This window comes from Plectropomus leopardus, chromosome 10 (genome assembly GCF_026936395.1).
Source record: "Plectropomus leopardus strain MGB_pleo_1.0 chromosome 10, ASM2693639v1, whole genome shotgun sequence".
Lineage (NCBI taxonomy): Eukaryota > Metazoa > Chordata > Actinopteri > Perciformes > Serranidae > Plectropomus > Plectropomus leopardus.
In genome coordinates, this window is record NC_142185.1 from 35,160,752 (window position 1) to 35,179,018 (window position 18,267).

Genomic DNA, 18,267 nt, shown 5'->3' on the forward strand with positions numbered 1-18,267 from the left:
AAGAGGGGACAATTTGCAGAGATTTAAATCTCCCCCCCCACATCTGCCCTGATATGAAACCTTCTGGAAATGACTTCACTCGCTCAGGTCGCCCACGAGCTGAGCCCGCCAGATCCCTGTATGGCCTCTTGTTGTCTGTGAGCCGCTCAAAAGATCAGAGATGTGCTTGTCAGACACATTCCTCGCCTCCTGTATCACTGCACAGCCTGCAATTAGCTATTCCCACCTCCCTCCTCCTCCCTCTCTCGTTCTTCTTCTCCCTCCGTATCACACAGACACCTCCATTCATGCTCCTCACAGAGAGCTGACAGGTAGCGGCCATTGTAGCTAGCATCACCTAATTATATATTTGTGCGTGTGTGGTGCGGTCTAATCACACAGCAACAATGGCTGTTTTGTGCCGCTGTATCCAGGCATGAGCGAGGAGTGCAGCTCTGTTATTGAGACCGGCTTCAGCAGACACACATGCCTTCTGTTTCCTTTGGCACCTGCAGCACAGGTAACGGCGAGGAGGAGGAGCGGCTCAGGCTCGTAAACTGACGGCCTTGTAATAGCTGAGGAGGAATCACTGAAGTTTACCAGCAGCCTGTTATCTCTGAGAAACCACTCTGCAGAGGTGCTCATCATTTTAGATTTAAGAGAAAAGACAAAACTTTCATCAGTGCTAAAGACTGACTTTGATGCTCCACTGCTGCTGTGACATAACCAGCTGCACGTAATGACTGTTTTTATTTCTTAACAGACGTGTGGACTCGACTAACACGACTTGATTTCGAGTCAGACTTGAGTCCATGTTAACTCTGCGAACTATAACGAGGATAAAATCATTTAACACAGCTCGTTCTCAGTCCAAAGTCGTCAAAAACTCACTTTTGCAGCGCTTTTGGCATAAAATCCCAACGCCAAAAGCCACTTTTTCGCGTCGGCATGATACGCAGCTTGATGGCGTCAGCTGAGAAAGCAGCTGGATGGAACAATTTGGGGTTATTATACGCTGCAGCAGCATGAGACGCACACGGGCGCTGTCACTTGCGAATGCCACCAGACAGAACCGGAGTTTTGAAGCTGGCTGAAGTAGTTTTTTTTGGGTAGTTTTAATCTTTAAAAAAATGCATTTTATTTCATGTTTTGCTTTTAAAATCTTAACATGCAAAGTAACTTCAGCTAACTGATACATTTAGTGGAATCAAAGCAATTAGGACAATATTAAATATTTAAAATAATTTTTGGTTTGTGCACAAACATTTTAATTTGTGAAATAGTTATTTAATGATAGTAGTGGAATTAAAAAAGTACAAAGTTTGCCGCTGAAGTGTGGCGGAGTAGAAGTGGAAAGTGGCAGGAAATTAAAATATTCAAGCGATGTGAAAGTTCTTCAAATTTCTACTTATGTACAGTACTGGAGTAAATGTACTTAGTTACATTCAGCAGAGGGACGCACAGAAACTGAATTTACAGTAATTGGGATTAATGCACAAGTCTAGTAGTGTTTCTTTCAGCCTGAAATCATTATTGTCACACTGAAACATGATCTAAATTTAATTTAATGATATTCAGGCTTTTTTAAATGTTTCTTGAATGTAAAATTTATTTCTCCTTGCACTAGGCAACAATATGTGGTCTAAAAAAAGCGTTTTCTCTTTTCTCGGTAAAAGCGCTCTCGACCTCTCCTAAAATGTTCTCTTACCTAAAAAAAAAGCAAAAATAAGAAAACATTAGTGAAGCCTGAAAAACCAACAGGTACTAATAAAATAAGAACAAATCCTGAATACAAAAGAAAGAGAAAATTAGTTTTTCTGTATTGTTTCTCGCACGAAAGTGAAACAATTAATATTAATTAAATGAAGACACACGAAATAAGAGCACATGAAAAAGCTTTATTGTCACACCGAGCTTCAACATAAACAAATTTAGAGTTTCCGACTTCAAGCTTAGAACGTGTAAACTATTCAGCAATGCCACGAGGGAGAACAAGTAGTGAACTCACTGTTATATAACTTACATAATTTATTAAATATCTTTCATTTGGCAGGATTTTACAAGGAAGCGGGAGGAATACAGAAGTGAGCGGAGGTGAGGTACGTCTGAGGTCGCAGAGAGGCAGAGAGGAACACGACGGGAGCGAAACGCAGTTACAGGATCTGCTTCTACACGGAGTCTTTGCGGGAACATTCAGCTTTCACAAACACCACGATATAGAGCTATATGTCGCCTGGGAGTCACGGGAATGTAAATAAAGTCGATAGGAATATAAAAAAAACTGTGGGAGTTACTTCAACGACTAAACATTCACACTGGGAGAGGGTTTGCACGCTGACGCGCTCGCTCATATCCACGACTCTTTAATACATTCCTTTCATGTAGACCGCTCCCTCGCTTCGCGGGTTAATACTTCACCGTTTCTTTATTTTAAATAGTAAATACAACTTGGGTGTCACTTTGGATTTTTAAAAAATAGTGGATTTTCGTGATATATAGTAATTTTTTTTCTCATGTAAACAAATCATACAGGACAAACACTTTTAATATTATATGGCCATTTGGCAGCCTAAAGATTAAGAAGTGACACACACACACACACTCACACACGCTCACACACGCTCACACACGCTCACACACGCTCACACACACTCACACACACTCGGGTCACTGCGGCTCGATTAGTGGAGGCCGATACGTGAACAAGAAGAATGTCGAGCTTTAAAAGCCAAAGAGGTTCAGCCATGCAGGTGAGCACCAGCGACGACACTTAGGTTATAGGAACAGAGGCTGCCGTATATTACAGTGTTTCAAAGTAAAAGTCCTGATAGAGACGTGAGGAGCTCGCAACCCTTTGACACCTGAGCAAGCTGGGTTGATTTTTTTCAAAAACATGGGAAGAGCGCAACGAGCGATTTCACAAAAAAGCAAGAAATTAGTAAAGGTTTACAAGGAAATTCTTTGAAAATAAGCAAAAAAAAAAAAAAAGAAAAAAGAAAGAAAATGACCTCAAGAAAGGGTAAAGATTTTTTTTCCTGTAACATAATTTTAAAAATATATTTGAGAGAATTATGAATACAGTTTTCTGGACATTTTTCCCTTTAAAAAATCTCTTAATGATCTCGCCCAGCTCATTTTCAGATCATTTTTGTCACCTTTTGCTATTTTTTTGCAGTTTTGGGGCGACATTTTTTGCCAAGTTTCTCATTATGTTTTTTCTCATGTTTTTGAAAGAAACACCAATTTTCTCAGGTTTCAGGGGTTTAAAAGCTCGTGGGGGGCATCTGAATGCAGCATAAGAGACCTGACGTCAACCCAGGTGTTAAAGAAGAAAATAAATACGCAGTGAAACCAAAATGCATCCTAATGTTTCGTCTCTGGGGAGGGAGGAGCTGTGTGGTGGCTGAGATCTTCTGGCGGAGCTGTGTGAGGTTTTGCACAGTTAGTGTCAGACCTGCATCAGATGGCAGTCGGCACGTCCAGTTTGGAGAAGCAGACAGAAGTCGCCACGGAGCTACAGGCGATGTACAGCTGCGGACGGACTTTAGCCACCTAACAAAATTAGTATCACTTTAACTGCGGTTATATTTTGCATTTTGAGAATTTTACCTCACTGTGAGGCAGCGTCTTTTCTTTGGCGCAGAGGTGGACGATATATCGAATATACTTCATGTGTCGCGGCTTGCTCCATGTGTGATATTTAAAATGACGATATCTCAAGTATAAATGGTCACATTGTTATTATAAGCCAGCGGCGGGAAGAGTTATGTAACGTGATGCAATAACAGCTCCTGCTGCATCATGTGACCTAAGAAAGCCAAAAAATGTTTCCATCGCTGTTTTGTGAAATATGTTTTTTTGGAATCACGAAATTCCACCTGATGTGAACGTAAAAACTTTTGTGCAATAAATGGGAGTTGTAGTTTTTTTTTTTTTAACTGACGTGTTTCCATTAGCAAATTTTATATTCGCATTTTCAATTTGTGCAATTTAAGGGTTAATGGAAACCCGTCTAGTGTCGATACTCTCGCCTGCTTCTCCAAACTGGCGTCCGTAACACACCGACTCTGGATAGTTACCTCGTAAAACAATCCAAACTATCCCTTTAACCCTTTGAAACCTGAGCAAATTGTTCTGATTTCTTTCAAAAACAAAACAAGAACCAAAACTTTGCAAAAAGAAGAAAATTACCCAAAAATAAGCAAAAAGGAGGCTAAAAAACACACAAGTAAATGACCTTGACAAAGTAAACGTTATATTATACTTTTTGAAGCATAATTTTAAATATAAAATTAAAACCATTATTAATATAGTTTTCTGGACATTTGTCCCTAATTTTTAGACTACTTTTTAATAATAATAAAATAAAATAATTAAAATGAATAATTATTTAATTATTTTTTATTTATTTTTTAATAATACTTTTCTTTTTTAAAACAAATTTTTAGCTACATTTTTTTGCACTTTGTGAAAGATTTCTGGCCAAGTTATTTATTGCCTTTTTTCCGTATGGCTGTAAAGGAAATCAGACCAAATTGCGTTCAAAGGGTCAGTTAGCTCGTACACGGCGTCTGAACGCAGCACAAGAAAACCGACGTCAATCTGGGTTTCAAAGGGTTAACTGACTGCAGAGCAGACCGTCTATGCTGAGAGGAAATTCACAACGTGGACCAGGAGAGGTCTGAGGGCAGGACTGGAAATGCCCAGTCGCTCCTCAGCGATTTCCCAAAAAAAAAGTGCATCTCAGCAAGTAGCTGGTCGTGCTGTGTGTGTGTGTGTGTGTGTGTGTGTTTGTGTGTGTACGCACACACAGGGGGGCTGGTGAGTAACGACAGTGTGTGTTAGCCGGATTGTGGAAGTTGTGGTTTTTAGAGTTCTTCATTCCACAAGGTGACTGAGGAGCGTGGGTGACATCATGTGTGAGTCCGGGCCGAGCTATGTGCACACTGTGAGTGTGTGTGGTTTCGGAGGTGCAGACCAGAAGGGTGTCTTTAATTACTAAGAGATCCACTATCTGCGTCACTGGATCTTCCCCTGAACTGGGCCGCAGACGAACGCATGCACTGACTCCTGCTGCAGAGGAGGAGAGTCCGTTTGGCAACATGGGAGCCGACACCGTGGCTCCTTTTAATAGCTTTGAGCAGCATTTCATGTTTGATTAAACATACTTTACCTTCGAAAAATAGACTTTTTTTTGAATACCGACCGCGCTAGTAAACATCATCCACTCTAAGTGTTTTACTAAGTTTGACAACCGAGGAGACTGAGGCAGAAAGCACTGTTACAGAATGAAATAAAACAGGAACACTGGCGAGAGGCAACTCCAACAAGCGCGATTTATCACTCTACTGCCAAAAAAATAAAATAAATGGCCCCTATGATCATCAATGCAAAATGACAGCGTGATACACTTTACTAAAGATACGTTTTCTACAACTTTCAAACTGTACGTATGGCAGCAAATCAGTGAAGTGTGATGAGTCATCAGACCGTCATCATCATTCAGACTGAAAAACTAAATAAGAAATAAATTTCCAGGACCAAACATTCTCTGAAACTACCATCAATACTCTTTATCTGTCCTTTTTCAGTACTGAGTGATAGCTTTTAAAATGTATATATTACTTTAAGACATAAATTCAGAACTTGATTAAAACTGAATATTTAAACACAAATTAGGGACTGTTTGTTACTTGTGCAAAAAGTAGGAGGCATGTCAAATCATTTTTAAGTTCTGTAAAGGAGCTTAAGGGTTTTTTTTACATACAGCTTTAGAAAGCTGTATTTTGTTTTCATTTTACTGCAGATTTTTTAAGGAAACATGAAACTTTAGAAAAATTTTGTTACACAAATCTGTATAACAACACATGATGTGTTCAAGGACTGTAAGAACGTTTTAAATTTCTACAATAATTTCAGTTTTAACAGTTTCTGACTGTGATGGTGTGATTTTTTTAAAGACAAAAAAATGTTTTTGTTTTTAAATTCCCCCAAAAATTTAAATTTATTTTTTCAAATCACCAAAACTTCTTAATGAAAAAAATAGCTAAAAATCTTTCTTCAAACATCACCCAAAATAAAAAAAGAATTAAATAAAAGAAAATTGTTTAATATCACCAAAAATGTTTTTTTTTTCTTTAAATGGCCAATTTTTTTCTCTTTAAAATCACCGAAAGTGACACAATTTATCACAGCCATGAGCTGAAAAAACCGAAACTATGATACTGATACGGCGGTGGACTTCATGTGTAATTATACAGGTGAAACAAAATTCCAAGACTTTTCCAAAATTTTCAGAATATATTTAGTTTCCCAAAACTTTTCTGGAAATTGCTATTTGCAAATTCCATGACTTTTCCAGATTTTCCATGACCGTATGAACCCTGGATTGTGAGTGCATTAATACAATAGTGGATGGGGGATCACGGCACCAAATGTTGGAGTGTCAGATTCCCTCTGATAATACAAGGGTGTGGTGTGTGTGTGTGTGTGTGTGTGTGTGTGTGTGTGTGTGTGTGTGTGAGCGCACAGTTGGTCTCTTAACATGTGGAAACACCACAGAGGTGAGTTGTGGGTGTGATGACATCACCCGCCCAGCAGCGGTGGGGATTCCCTAACAAAAAACACATTCTCTTTCTCTCAACTCACTGCGTTTGTGTCTGGAGCAGACGGGATGGGTCTCTCGCTCCCTCTCTCTTTCTCGAGTTCGACGGCAGCGATGTGTGAGGGCTTCAGGAGCGGAGGAGGGCGGGAGAGACAGCTCACTGAGTCAACATGTGATGAACGCAGCCCGATTATTAAAAATAAAAACTGCAGAAACAAAACAGAAGGTGGAAAGAAAAACACAACAGGAGTACTCTTGGTCACAGCATGCAATGCAGAACACGCGCCGCCCACGTTCATCAGAGTAGATCCGCTGATTTGTGTGGCGCCCTCTAGGGGCTGTGGAGTATGCAAAGCCCTGTTTGAACTGAAGAGAGGAGGAGGAGGAGGAGGAGGAGGAGGAAGGAGGAGGAGAGGCCCTAGGCGTGCTCCAGGAGCCACTGGAAGAGGGAGGTGCACTGAGGTTCTCTGCCCGTCTGCAGGGGCTCCTCTCTGGCCGGGGACGGACCGCGAGTCTGGCCCTCTTCACAGTAACGCAGCAGCGTGTGCAGCAGCTCTCCCACACGCCACCTCCTCTCCCGAAGCCTCTGGACCACCGCAGGGAGCTGGGAGGACACACAGTTCTCATCAGGGGCCACACACATTTTTACCAAGTCATTTCCAGGATTTTTACGACTGTGCGACAAATTTTAAAGACCACCATCAGTCCTCCCTGTGGATCTTTTTCATTACTATAGAATAGCTTAAAATATATATATATATACTGTATATATATATATATATATATATATATATATATATATATATATATATAACTTGGGGACTGTTCGTTATTGATGAGGGGGAAGTGGGTGGTGCAAAAAGGGTGAGGCATGTCACATAATTTTTAAGCACTGGGAAGGGTGTTATGTTTTTTATTTTGGCTTTAGGGGAGGGGCACACAATTTAAATGTCTGCATTTTGCACTTTATTTTACTGCTGTTTTTTTTGGCAATTCTTTTTCTTAAGTTTTTTGGGGGAGATTTTTAAAGACAAAAATGGCTTATTTTTTTGTGTGTTTATGTGGTTTTTAAGTTGTTTTTTTTTTTATGGAAACATGAAAAAAATACATTTGATATTTTTTTTTCTTAAAAAAATGTTTGGTAATTTTTAAATAAATAAAAAAATGATTTTTTTTCCTCTAATTTTTTTTGGGGGGGTGTGTGTGATTTTTTTAACGTTTTCTTAAAAAATCACCAGTATTACACCAATGACACCCTTGAGTACATCATGTGTTATTATACAGGTTTGTGAAACAAAATTCCATGACTGTTCAAAAATTTTCAGGATATATTTGGTTTTCTGAAACTTTTCCAAGCCGAGAAATTACTATTTGCAAAGTCCATGATTTTTCATGACCATACGAGCCATCCACTTCAATAAAGGCTTATCAGTAGTAAATTAGATTTATTAGTGTGGCAGAGTTCACTGCCAAGAAGCTTTCCCATTAGTCATGTCGAGTCACGACTCGTAAAACGGAGATGTTGCATCAGTCTGGCGTTGAGCCGCCTCGTCCAGTAGCCAGAAAAATGTTATGTAGAGAAATATAGTGAGTTATCCTTTTGTTTCTTATTGGATTTTTATTTCCTCAAGTAATTTGCAGTTTAATATAAAAATGCACAAAAACTTTGAAATCTATCATGGAAGGAGAGAAGTGTATTACATCAATCTGTAAAGTTATTATTATTTTTTATTTTTCTTTCACAGATGTCTCTTCGTACTCTGTTAAGTTCTGATATCTTACCTGCTTACAAATGAGGCAAATATAAAAGTATTTGTGTTTTTTGTGGTCTGGCTCTGCAGGCAGAGATTTCAAAGATCATCTGTTTTGTATATTTTATATATTTTGTTGAGAAACCCATATTTTTTCTGGTTGTCTGAAGGAAATATGTTGAGTTTGCACTTTCATGAGGAGATTTTTGTCTTGGCAAGATTTAAAGAAAATGCAGCGAGAGAACACTGTCATCATCAAAAGACATTTCTGTCACATAATGACATATTTTCAAGCAGGTAAATTTAGAGAAACTCATCAAGGAAAAAAGTTTACTTGCTCCACTGCACTCGTTTTTACGTAATCGCTGCATGAGCTGCTGTTTTTCAGCACACACACACACACACACACATCAAAGCCAATTTTAACCCGGATGCCACTTTAAAAGACTGCTAACCTTTAAAACCAACATCAACAATCCGGGAGAGAAAGCGTTGAAAGGTGACGTTTGATCATAAATACCGCAGTGATGGTGTGAGATAATGAACGTGCAGAGAAAGGTTTGAGGGCGATCACCTGCTGCAGCTCCCTGTCGGGACTCAGCTGGATCAGGGGGACGTCGGCGATGGAGGCCGCCGCCCACTGCAGCATGCTCCTGAGCTGAGGGTCGAGGGTCGCGTGTAGAGGGCCGCGCCCGGGCTCCCTGACATCCGAGTTCACTACGAGCAGCGCGGTCCTGGGAGCCTGCACCTGAGTCCTGTCCACGCAGAGAGTCCCTGCAGCGCGCGCGCACACACATGCACACACACACACACACACACACACACACACACACACACACACACACACACACACACACACACACAGGCGGTTAAGATGAATCAGGATGCATATTTTTATTGTCCTATAAAGAAAGGAGGCTGTCTGTCTCGAGAACGGTTCATCAGTTCTACTTCACACTTGGCGGGGTGGTTGTTTTTGGTTTTGTGACTGGGGAGAAAATGCATGAAGTGCTCATCCTACATGATGTGTTAAAGGACTGTCGGAAATGTGAAAATCCAACTATTATTTCAGTTTTTATAGTTTCTGGCTATAATTAGTAGTGTAATCTTGTCAATTTTTCTTTTGGCAGGCCTGCAGATCTGAAAGGCATGTTGTTGTTTTTTTAATCACCAGAAATAAAATTATAAATAAAAAAAATCAGCAAATAGACAAATAAAAAATAACCCAAAATTTTAAAGAAAATCACCAAAAAATTTTTATCAAAAAAAAAAGGCTCAAACATTTTAAAGAAAATACACAAAAAATGCAGGAAAAATTATCAAACAATTTCAAAGAAATCAAATCCCTTAAAGTTTTAAAAGAAAAAAAACAGAAATAATTATTAAATAATTATTTAAGAAATAAAAAATACATATCTTTAATATCATAACTCATATGTGAAGTTGTTTGTGTAAGCAGTTCTGCAGAAAGCTGCGAGCAGCAGAAACACAGGCCAATCAGCCTGATTCGAGGGCATTTTTTGAACGGGCGCTGCACCAGTTCAGACAATTTTCACGTCGTTTTTTTGCAGACTGGCTGTAATAAACACTGACTGGAGCCGAGTCTACTGTTCGCTGGTGTGTCTTCTCGAGTACTCGTCAAAGATCGACAGACACACTTAATATAACGTGGAGCAGCGGTTTGCTCCTCCGGCCCTGTTCTGCTCCGTGCCCGGTTCCCACGCTCCCAAACCCCGATGAGGAGTCCCCCCCACCCAGCCCCCTCACTGGGGGCCGCTCTCGGTCTGACACACACACACATAACGCAGAAGGACTGACGGAGGAGGGAGTGGAGTGGTTGAATGAGCATTAGTGTGGCTGAACACGGGGGCGGTAAAATCCCCGACACACTCAGACAGACGTACGTGGACAACCCGAATCAAGACCAACTGTTCTGAATCTCAAGGAGTGGAAAGACCTCAGATTCGGACGGGGGCGGTGGGGGTGGGGGGGTGTCTTTTCCACATATTCCTCTCCTCTCCAGAAGTGTACAGTGTTAAACTGTTCTGATTTAATGCCCAAATCTGCATTAAAATCTTGTTCACAATGCTTTAACTGCATTAGAAAACCACACATTAGCTTTCTGAGGGTGACGTTGAGGCAGTAACGTATCCTTACCGCTGGATTCCTCTTTGACCTCCGTCTCCTTGTCCTCTGTGTTGTCACTGTTGGACGAGAAATTTCACAAAGGTTAGTGAGAAAGAGAGAAGCTGCTGGGAGATGAAGCTGCATGCAACACGACCCGAAGCATGCTTAAAGGGACAGTTCACAGTTTACAGGATAGTTTGACAGTATTTTACGATATTATTACTCTATATTATTATGCTGCAGATGAGGTCAGCAATCAAACATATTTTAGATAGCTGAAAAAGTCAATATCAGTCTAAATGTACGCTCTAGTGAGTTTTTTACCTTAATTTCAGACGATTTCAAACGGGAAGATGAGGCCGTGAAATAGCTCTGTTTACAGTCAGACTCCACTGAGAAAATCAGTGAGTTAACATCGCTGCACACAGGAGCTGCTGCTCTACCGCTGCTTCAGTCACTTAGTTTGTGTTATTGTGTGGCTGGAGCTGGTTGTTGGACATGTCCACACTGAAGCGGGCTGTCAGACATGTCCGCACTGTAGCGGGCTGTTGGACATGTCTGCGTGCTGGAGCGGGTTGTCGCACATTTCGGCGCAGGAGCCGGCTGTTGGACAACGCCACATCAGAAAAATCTGAACTGTCCCTTTAAGATAACATCCTTAGCAGCACAGCAGAACATCAGGTGATACATGCAATAAAAGCAATCCTGATTAAATATATTTTACACACATGGAGGAAGCAACGCTGCATATTTCCCGTTAAGTTTCTTTTTGTTAAGTCTGTTCCTGTAAACTTACTTTCAGACTCTTTTGTCAGTTAAGACACAATGACTAAGAGCACCTCCTGATCAGTGTGAAAGTGTTTTTTTCCACTCTGAAAATCTATTCAATATCCCTTTTGCCAATTGTGCAAATATTTGCTGTGTGACGTGCCAACAGGTAAACAGTCATTTCTGCACTTTATAAGATTGTTAATCACAGCGTTGTTGACACAGCCCACGGCTACAGACACTTCGACTCTGCTCAATAAGATATAAGGAGATCACTTTTCTTCCAGGAGGAGGAGGACGCCTGAGAGGGCTTTTCACATCCACCGGATTCATGAACAGGATCATAACGCAGCCATATTTACCTACATATCTACCTGACAAGTTGTAACTAAACGATAAATGTGTGAGAAACCTGCCACCTAATGGCAGACGCCGAGCCGGCCATCTGCTGTTTCCTGGGTGCTGAACGATGAAGGAGTGGCTCATATGTATAAAATCCTCCATGGAGAACGTGAAAGTATGTCACGCTTTGTGGGACGGGGGCGCCATCTTGTGAGGTGCGCCCTTTGTTATTTCTAATGAGAAAGTGTGAGATTTTATCTGTGATGGCCGATAAAATCTGCTGACCAACATATCGAGCGGGCTCTAAATGACAGCTACCACATTATAAACATAAATATCTGACAGTTATAACGGCATATAACAAAGATTAGCTAAAACACAGAAACCACCAGCAGGTGAGCTCAATACATTTATCTTCTTTTTACAGTGCAACGTTCGGAAACTGCTCTCCTTTATGTTCACCCCCAAAGTAGGAAAATGCACCATGCAAGACCGCAAAAACTGCCCCCGAATGGCCCGAGGAAAATGCCACCTGACAGCGTACAGTATTCGGTCTCCAGCATCTGGGGGGATGTTTGGGGGGATGTTTGGGGGGATGTTTGGGGGATGTTTGGGGGATGTTTGGCAGGTGCTGTATGTCAAGTAGCAACCACATGAATGCCAGGGCCTCAGGTTTCCCAGCAGAAACTTGCATTGGAAGATGATAAATATTATTCCCTTCATCTGTCAGCAGCTGTAATGTTAAGACAAATCAGAGAATAGCACTTCTGTGGGCGGTGCACGTCAGATTTCACACTGTCCCCCACAGATCAAAGCCCAGGCAACAGCAGATGAGCAGCAAGGCTTCACACACCCGTCGATTTGTGTTTGGGGGGATTTTAGGAGGTTTCTAGGTTTTTAGGACATTTCCAAGAGTTTACAACTTTTCAAGCATTTATGGACATTTTGGATTATAGGACGTTTCAAGGATTTGAGGACATTTTGAGGATTTTAGGATGCTTTAAGTATTTGAGGATGTTTCAAGGATCTGAGGACATTTATTTATTTTTATTCTATTATTTTTCAATTTTTATTTTTTCATAGAGCATGGATACTCAACTTGCTTTGCTTGGGGGCCACTTTTGCAAAATGACAGGACGCCAGGGGCCAGTCACAGCAGCTCCATAATGTTTCTCAGATTTTTGGATGTTTTGAGGATTTTAGGAGGTTTCTATGATTGTAGGACATTTTAGAATATCTTTTATTTTATTTCTTTAATCCTCCATTGGCAGATTTTTATTAATAAAAAGCTCTATTTTGATGCTGTTTTACGCACTCTGGTGCCTTATGTATCCTAAAAGTACAAAAACAACTCCCAGAGTGAATCTCTTTATCTTTACTGTGATTTAGAAAATGGTTCAGGGGCCACCTGGCACCCCGTTGGGGGCCAGATTTGACCTTTGGGCCATGAGTTGAGTATCACTGAGGTAGGACATTTGAACTTTTCTGTTTTTGTGCATCGAGTTTTATCTGTTTTCAGATAAGGAAATCTGTGGCAGTTTTGCTATGAAAGCCTGGTTTCTGTTAAAGTTAGACCACTATCAGCATCAACATGCATAAACCTGCTGCATATTTTGTAAATTTTTGTCATGCAGTTGTAACGCACCGATTGCCTTGTTGGTGCATTCAGATGTTTGTGGGAATCTCTGGCATGAGAGCTGCTCCTCTGCTGCCAAACAGAACTGAACTCACGTACCATGTCGATGGAAAATAAAAGCCAGAAAACATGGAAGTTGTTTAAAGGACAACATAAACGTGGCAGCGTTTAAAAGAGTGCTGTTCAGCGGCGGACTCTCGACCTCAAATGATACTGGGGTTTCCTTAAAGCGCATGTTGACTGATAGTTGTGCACGGCTATGAGCTGAAACCAGCGGCTGCACGGATGGAAGCAAAAACACATAACCAGCCTGAGAAAACACCGGCGTGTTTATAAATGGCTGGCAGGACGGATTACATTTTTTCAGGGCTGCAGTAGATCTCTCAGTGTTGTTTTAAATAAGTCAAAGCCAATGACGGTAACACCTGCAGGACAAACACCTGGAGCGATAGGTGGGTTTGAACTGTCAAATAGCATTGATGCAATAAAAATAACACCACAAAATGTCCCATCATGCAAGAAAACGACATGAAAGCAGCGCAGAAGCAGCAAAGCTTAAGCAATACATCGCATGCAGACGTTAGCATCAACAAGCATATGCCATGTCAAGCCTATTTATATTTTGAGCTTTGTGTGGTCATGCGAGGGCATGGCGGTTCCTCGTATGAGACAAAGTATAAATCAAAATACCATTGCACAATCATGTAAATCATTTTCATATGATGAAGCAATTCCCTGGTTCCAATTTTGTGCTGAGATTTTTTTCCACTGATGGATCTGTTACACGCTTCCTTATTTTCTTTTGGTTGCTTCTTTTTAAATCCAATTACTCAACTATGTCTTTGTCCCATTCTGGGTGAACCTCCAGGTCTCGGGGGCATTTTAGGGCACTGTGTCAAGCAGCCGCGGACCAACCTGTCAGAGGGAGAGAATGACATGCGCTCCTCACACGCCTCCCCCTCCAGGCCCAGACTGCTCCAGCTGCTGCTGTTCCCATTGCTGCTGGAGAGAGAAGGCACCACTATAACACTGTCCGCTGACGGGGACAACATCACATGACAACCACCGAAATAATCAGGATATAACGAGCAATTCATCCCGTTCGCTATAATGACCAAATCTACCATGTACAGGGTTTTCATGCAAAATGTATTCATTCATATTTCACCCCTATTTCCAAGACTTTATTGAAGTTATTATAAATATGTAGGCCGAACTTTGCTAATCTTTCGACTTTAGATATATATGCCGAGAACAGGTGATGTTTTAATAACATTATTATCATGCCTGCACACATTCATTCACGCTCATGCATAAATGTATATAATTACACATGTACACAAACACACTTAGGTTCATACACCCTCAGTACATTTATTTTATTTTATTTTATTTTTTTTTAATTTATTTATTTTTGTTTCCCATTTATTTTATGTTCTCTGCTACATCATGTAAGCATTATTATTGTACTTTATTGATCCTTTGCCTGCTTGATCTTATTTCTTAATATTTTGGAATTTTTTATTTGCTTTTTTAATCTATTTTTAAGTCTCTAAGGGATTTTCTGAATCTCACCTGTACAATATATGCACAATCTGCTTCTACTTTGTTGACGTTTCGCTTGTTTTTACTGTGCAAATAAATAAATACTAAACATCATATTTCAACTGGAATAAATGCTTCATTTATATGCTATTGTCACCTGCTAAATGAAGAAATACACATTTAACTTTCTATATTAAACATGTGTGGATATGTACATTATATGTGTGTATGCTTCATATGCCTGTTTTTGTGTGTACACATGCATGCATGTTTATATTTTTTGTAATCTATTTAGCAGTTCAAACTGTGATAATAGTTAAATGACCCTTTGTTTCATATAATTTATTTACTTTAATATTTTTGTGTATATATATATTTTTCAGCTAGTAACACTGTTATTGGCAGTATTATCATCTTGTATTCTCAATCTTTTTATTTATTTATTTATTTGTTCCCCAATTTATTTACTTTTGGGGGATCTGGGAGGGTGGGGTGTGTTTGCTTGAATATTTGTATGTATATTAACTCAAAAACATATAAATAAAGTTAAACAAAATAAAAAAATGTGTTGGTCTCTGAAGCAATACAGCCATAAAATATTATAACTGCATTTCCAGGAATTTACAGATAAAAAAAAAACTTTGTTGCTAACTTAAAGGTTCAGAGTGTAAGATTTAGGGGAATCGAGTGGCATCTAGTGGTGAGGACTGCAGATTGCAACCAGTTGAAACTTGCTTAATTTAAAGGAGGAAAAAATAAGAAAAAGAAACCGTTTTTATTGATGCCTACCCTGCCACAGTGCTGTTGTTTTTCTTCAATCTTACGTTATATGAGTACGTACTGTCCGGTAATACATGTTCGTATGTGATTTATGATCAGTTTGTACAAAAATATATTTTAAATAAAATAAAAAAGACATGTTTTAGGGATTTTTCTGAACACATTTCAAAGAATATCCAAAACAATGTATATTTTTTCCAAAACATTGTTAATTCCAAACCTTGAAGGCCTTGGAAACAGTTTTTTTTTGCTATTATGACTTTTCCAGGAATTTCACTTCAGTGGGAACCCTGCCAGCTTCAACAAACAGATTAATGACCATTTCTGACATTTGGAATAATCCTTTCAATAACAGGGGAGGTTTCAAACCCAGGACGATTCTCTAAATGACGCCTGTTTTTCCACCATACGTCCCAGTGAATCAGCCTTAATGTTGATTTGGACAATTTGTCGCTAAAGGCCTAAAATGTGAGATCATTACATTCTTGCCCTCACATAATCCCGTTAATCCTGCGGGTTCCACCAGGACGACCGGCTGGCAACAGAAGCACAACAACTCTCGCTGTAATTAGTCAATGATTAGCCTGCTGGCTGGAACCTGCACACTGTGGCGTGCAGCGCTCTCACCGGCGAACAATTGTGATATCTAAAAATACCTGAGCTAATCTGCATTACCTCAGCTAACAGCTTTCTACCTGCGGTCTGAGTGAACGGCAGGAGCTCGTTCATTTAGTCAATCATCACGCTCCATGTCTCGATGAGCCCTCGGAGGTGTTTTTTTTTCCCCCTTCCGTTATTTCATCTGCCGAGCGGATATGGTTGCAGTTTGCTTTTGAAGAGTCTAATGAATTACACATGCTGGACTTTGTTCCTGTAGAAACAGTGCCTGAAGTAAAGAGAGCACTCAAAGACACACCTTTAGAAAATATTTTGATACATTAACTTGGCCCTGATGGCTAAAATAACGAGCTGCTAACACACTGTGTTCCTTTGGTATCTTGGGAAAGAATTTCAAATGTTGTCAGTTTTGCTTCCATAGGGATAAAAACCTTCTTCAGAAATGTCAACAGCCAGATTCTCAGAGGCCGGAGAGTCATACGAGAACACGTCCAGGGTTCCCACACTGTCATGGACAAAATGTTTTAAACTTTTCCATGACTTTTCAAGGATCAAAATATTTTCTTTTCCTTGCCTTGCCCCACTTGCCCATTGTTTTTCAAGCATTTATGATTCAAACATAATTTCAGCGTCCCTGATGATGTGTTAAGGGCTGTAATTTGAAAATCCAACATTTATTTCTGTTTTTACAGTTTCTGGCAATGACAAATGGTTAATTTTGGCCTTTTTTTTTTAAAGAAAACATGCATTCTTAAATAATAATAATAATTTTAAAAATTGCCAAAATCTTTCTATAAAAGTTGCTGAATATATATATATTTTTAAAATGAAAGAAAAAATAGTTGAAAATTTTCAAAGAAAACATGTCTTCCAAACCTACACTTTTCTTAAAATAATAATAATAATAAATTAAGAAAAAAAAGGCCTTCCAAAGCATGCAATAAAAATAAAATACAATATACAGCCATATAAATTTGTATGCACCTCCCCTAAATCCAAAAGTGCTTATAAAAAATATTTGACATGCCTTCTGGGCATACGTGAAGGGAGAGGCAGAACGCGGAGAGAAAATGAAAAAAACTTTTGTGATGAACAAATAAAGAAAACTTAACCAAAATGATGTCACACGCTGACGCATTTTCAAGCTACGTTTTGTCTTCAGCTACAGAAAATAAATCCACTGTTATTCTACATAAATGCAATGTAATTTTTTTTTGTTCCATTACTTTTCCAGGCCTGGAAAATGTGCTAGTGAAAATCCATGACTTTTCCAAGCTTTCCATGACCGTGGGAACCCTGCATGTCACTTGGAGGGCTGATAGTCAGACTCACTCAGTCTCTCCGTCTTTATTTTTTGCAAGCGTAAACCGTGATGATGTCCATCCAAGAACAGAAGGTCAATTCTGTCACAACTCCTACATGCTGCTTATCCCTGCGGTGGATTTCACAAACTTTCTGAGAAGAACTTGGCTGCAGAGCTGCAGAGACGGCTATAGAAAATCTTAAACAATATATCCGTTGGAGGTCACATATGATGCAACACTTGCACAAATCGGGGAAAATTGCATTTTGGCGGTAAAGTCTGAATGACATTCCCAAACCATATACTGTGCCCTGTGCTGACTTTGGGGAAACCTCCCATCTCGACGCAACCACAGGAGACTTCTGCTAAACACTGTGCGGCAACATCGGCAACCAAAGAGTGTTTCTGTGCTGCTCTGTGTCTGAGGAGATCAACGTCACTATTCAACTTATACAACTGAAGTGATAACCTCAAACTTTGAGTCCGTCACTACACAGAGATACATTTTTCTCCCTCTAAATGAAATACTGAACCCATGTCAGCATTAGGATCAGCAGCACTAAGATCCCAACCTGTGACCACAATATTAACTTATATCCTGTTATATTTGAAAATATATATTTTATAGAACCAGAAAAGACCAAAAGAAGAAACAGGTAGGAGGGGGAGTTACGTCACTGCACGCCAGTGAAATGCAAAGACGGAGGACTTAGGGGCCGTTTACACGGCAGCAACTTTTGCATGAAATATTAAATCTTTATAAAATAAATGATTTTAGTTTCTGGTAATCTGCAGACTGTATTCATTGTCTATT

General features: G+C 39.8%; 1 protein-coding gene across 2 annotated transcripts in view; it reads right to left on the reverse strand.

Moving 5' to 3' along the window:
* Window positions 1–1,857: 1,857 nt before the first annotated feature.
* The window catches only part of akap11 (A-kinase anchoring protein 11), a 33,065-nt gene continuing 16,655 nt past the window's right edge, over window positions 1,858–18,267 (reverse strand). Inside the window, exons 9-12 of one of the 2 annotated variants that reach the window (XM_042494388.2) lie at window positions 14,123–14,206; window positions 10,492–10,538; window positions 8,909–9,108; window positions 1,858–7,187 (exon numbers count right to left, since the gene is read on the reverse strand). In XM_042494388.2, the coding sequence (XP_042350322.2) occupies window positions 7,002–7,187; window positions 8,909–9,108; window positions 10,492–10,538; window positions 14,123–14,206 (517 nt within the window). In that variant the 3' untranslated portion in view covers window positions 1,858–7,001. Of the gene's footprint in view, window positions 7,188–8,908; window positions 9,109–10,491; window positions 10,539–14,122; window positions 14,210–18,267 lie in introns of both variants that reach the window. The other variant, XM_042494387.2, reaches the window with a different exon arrangement.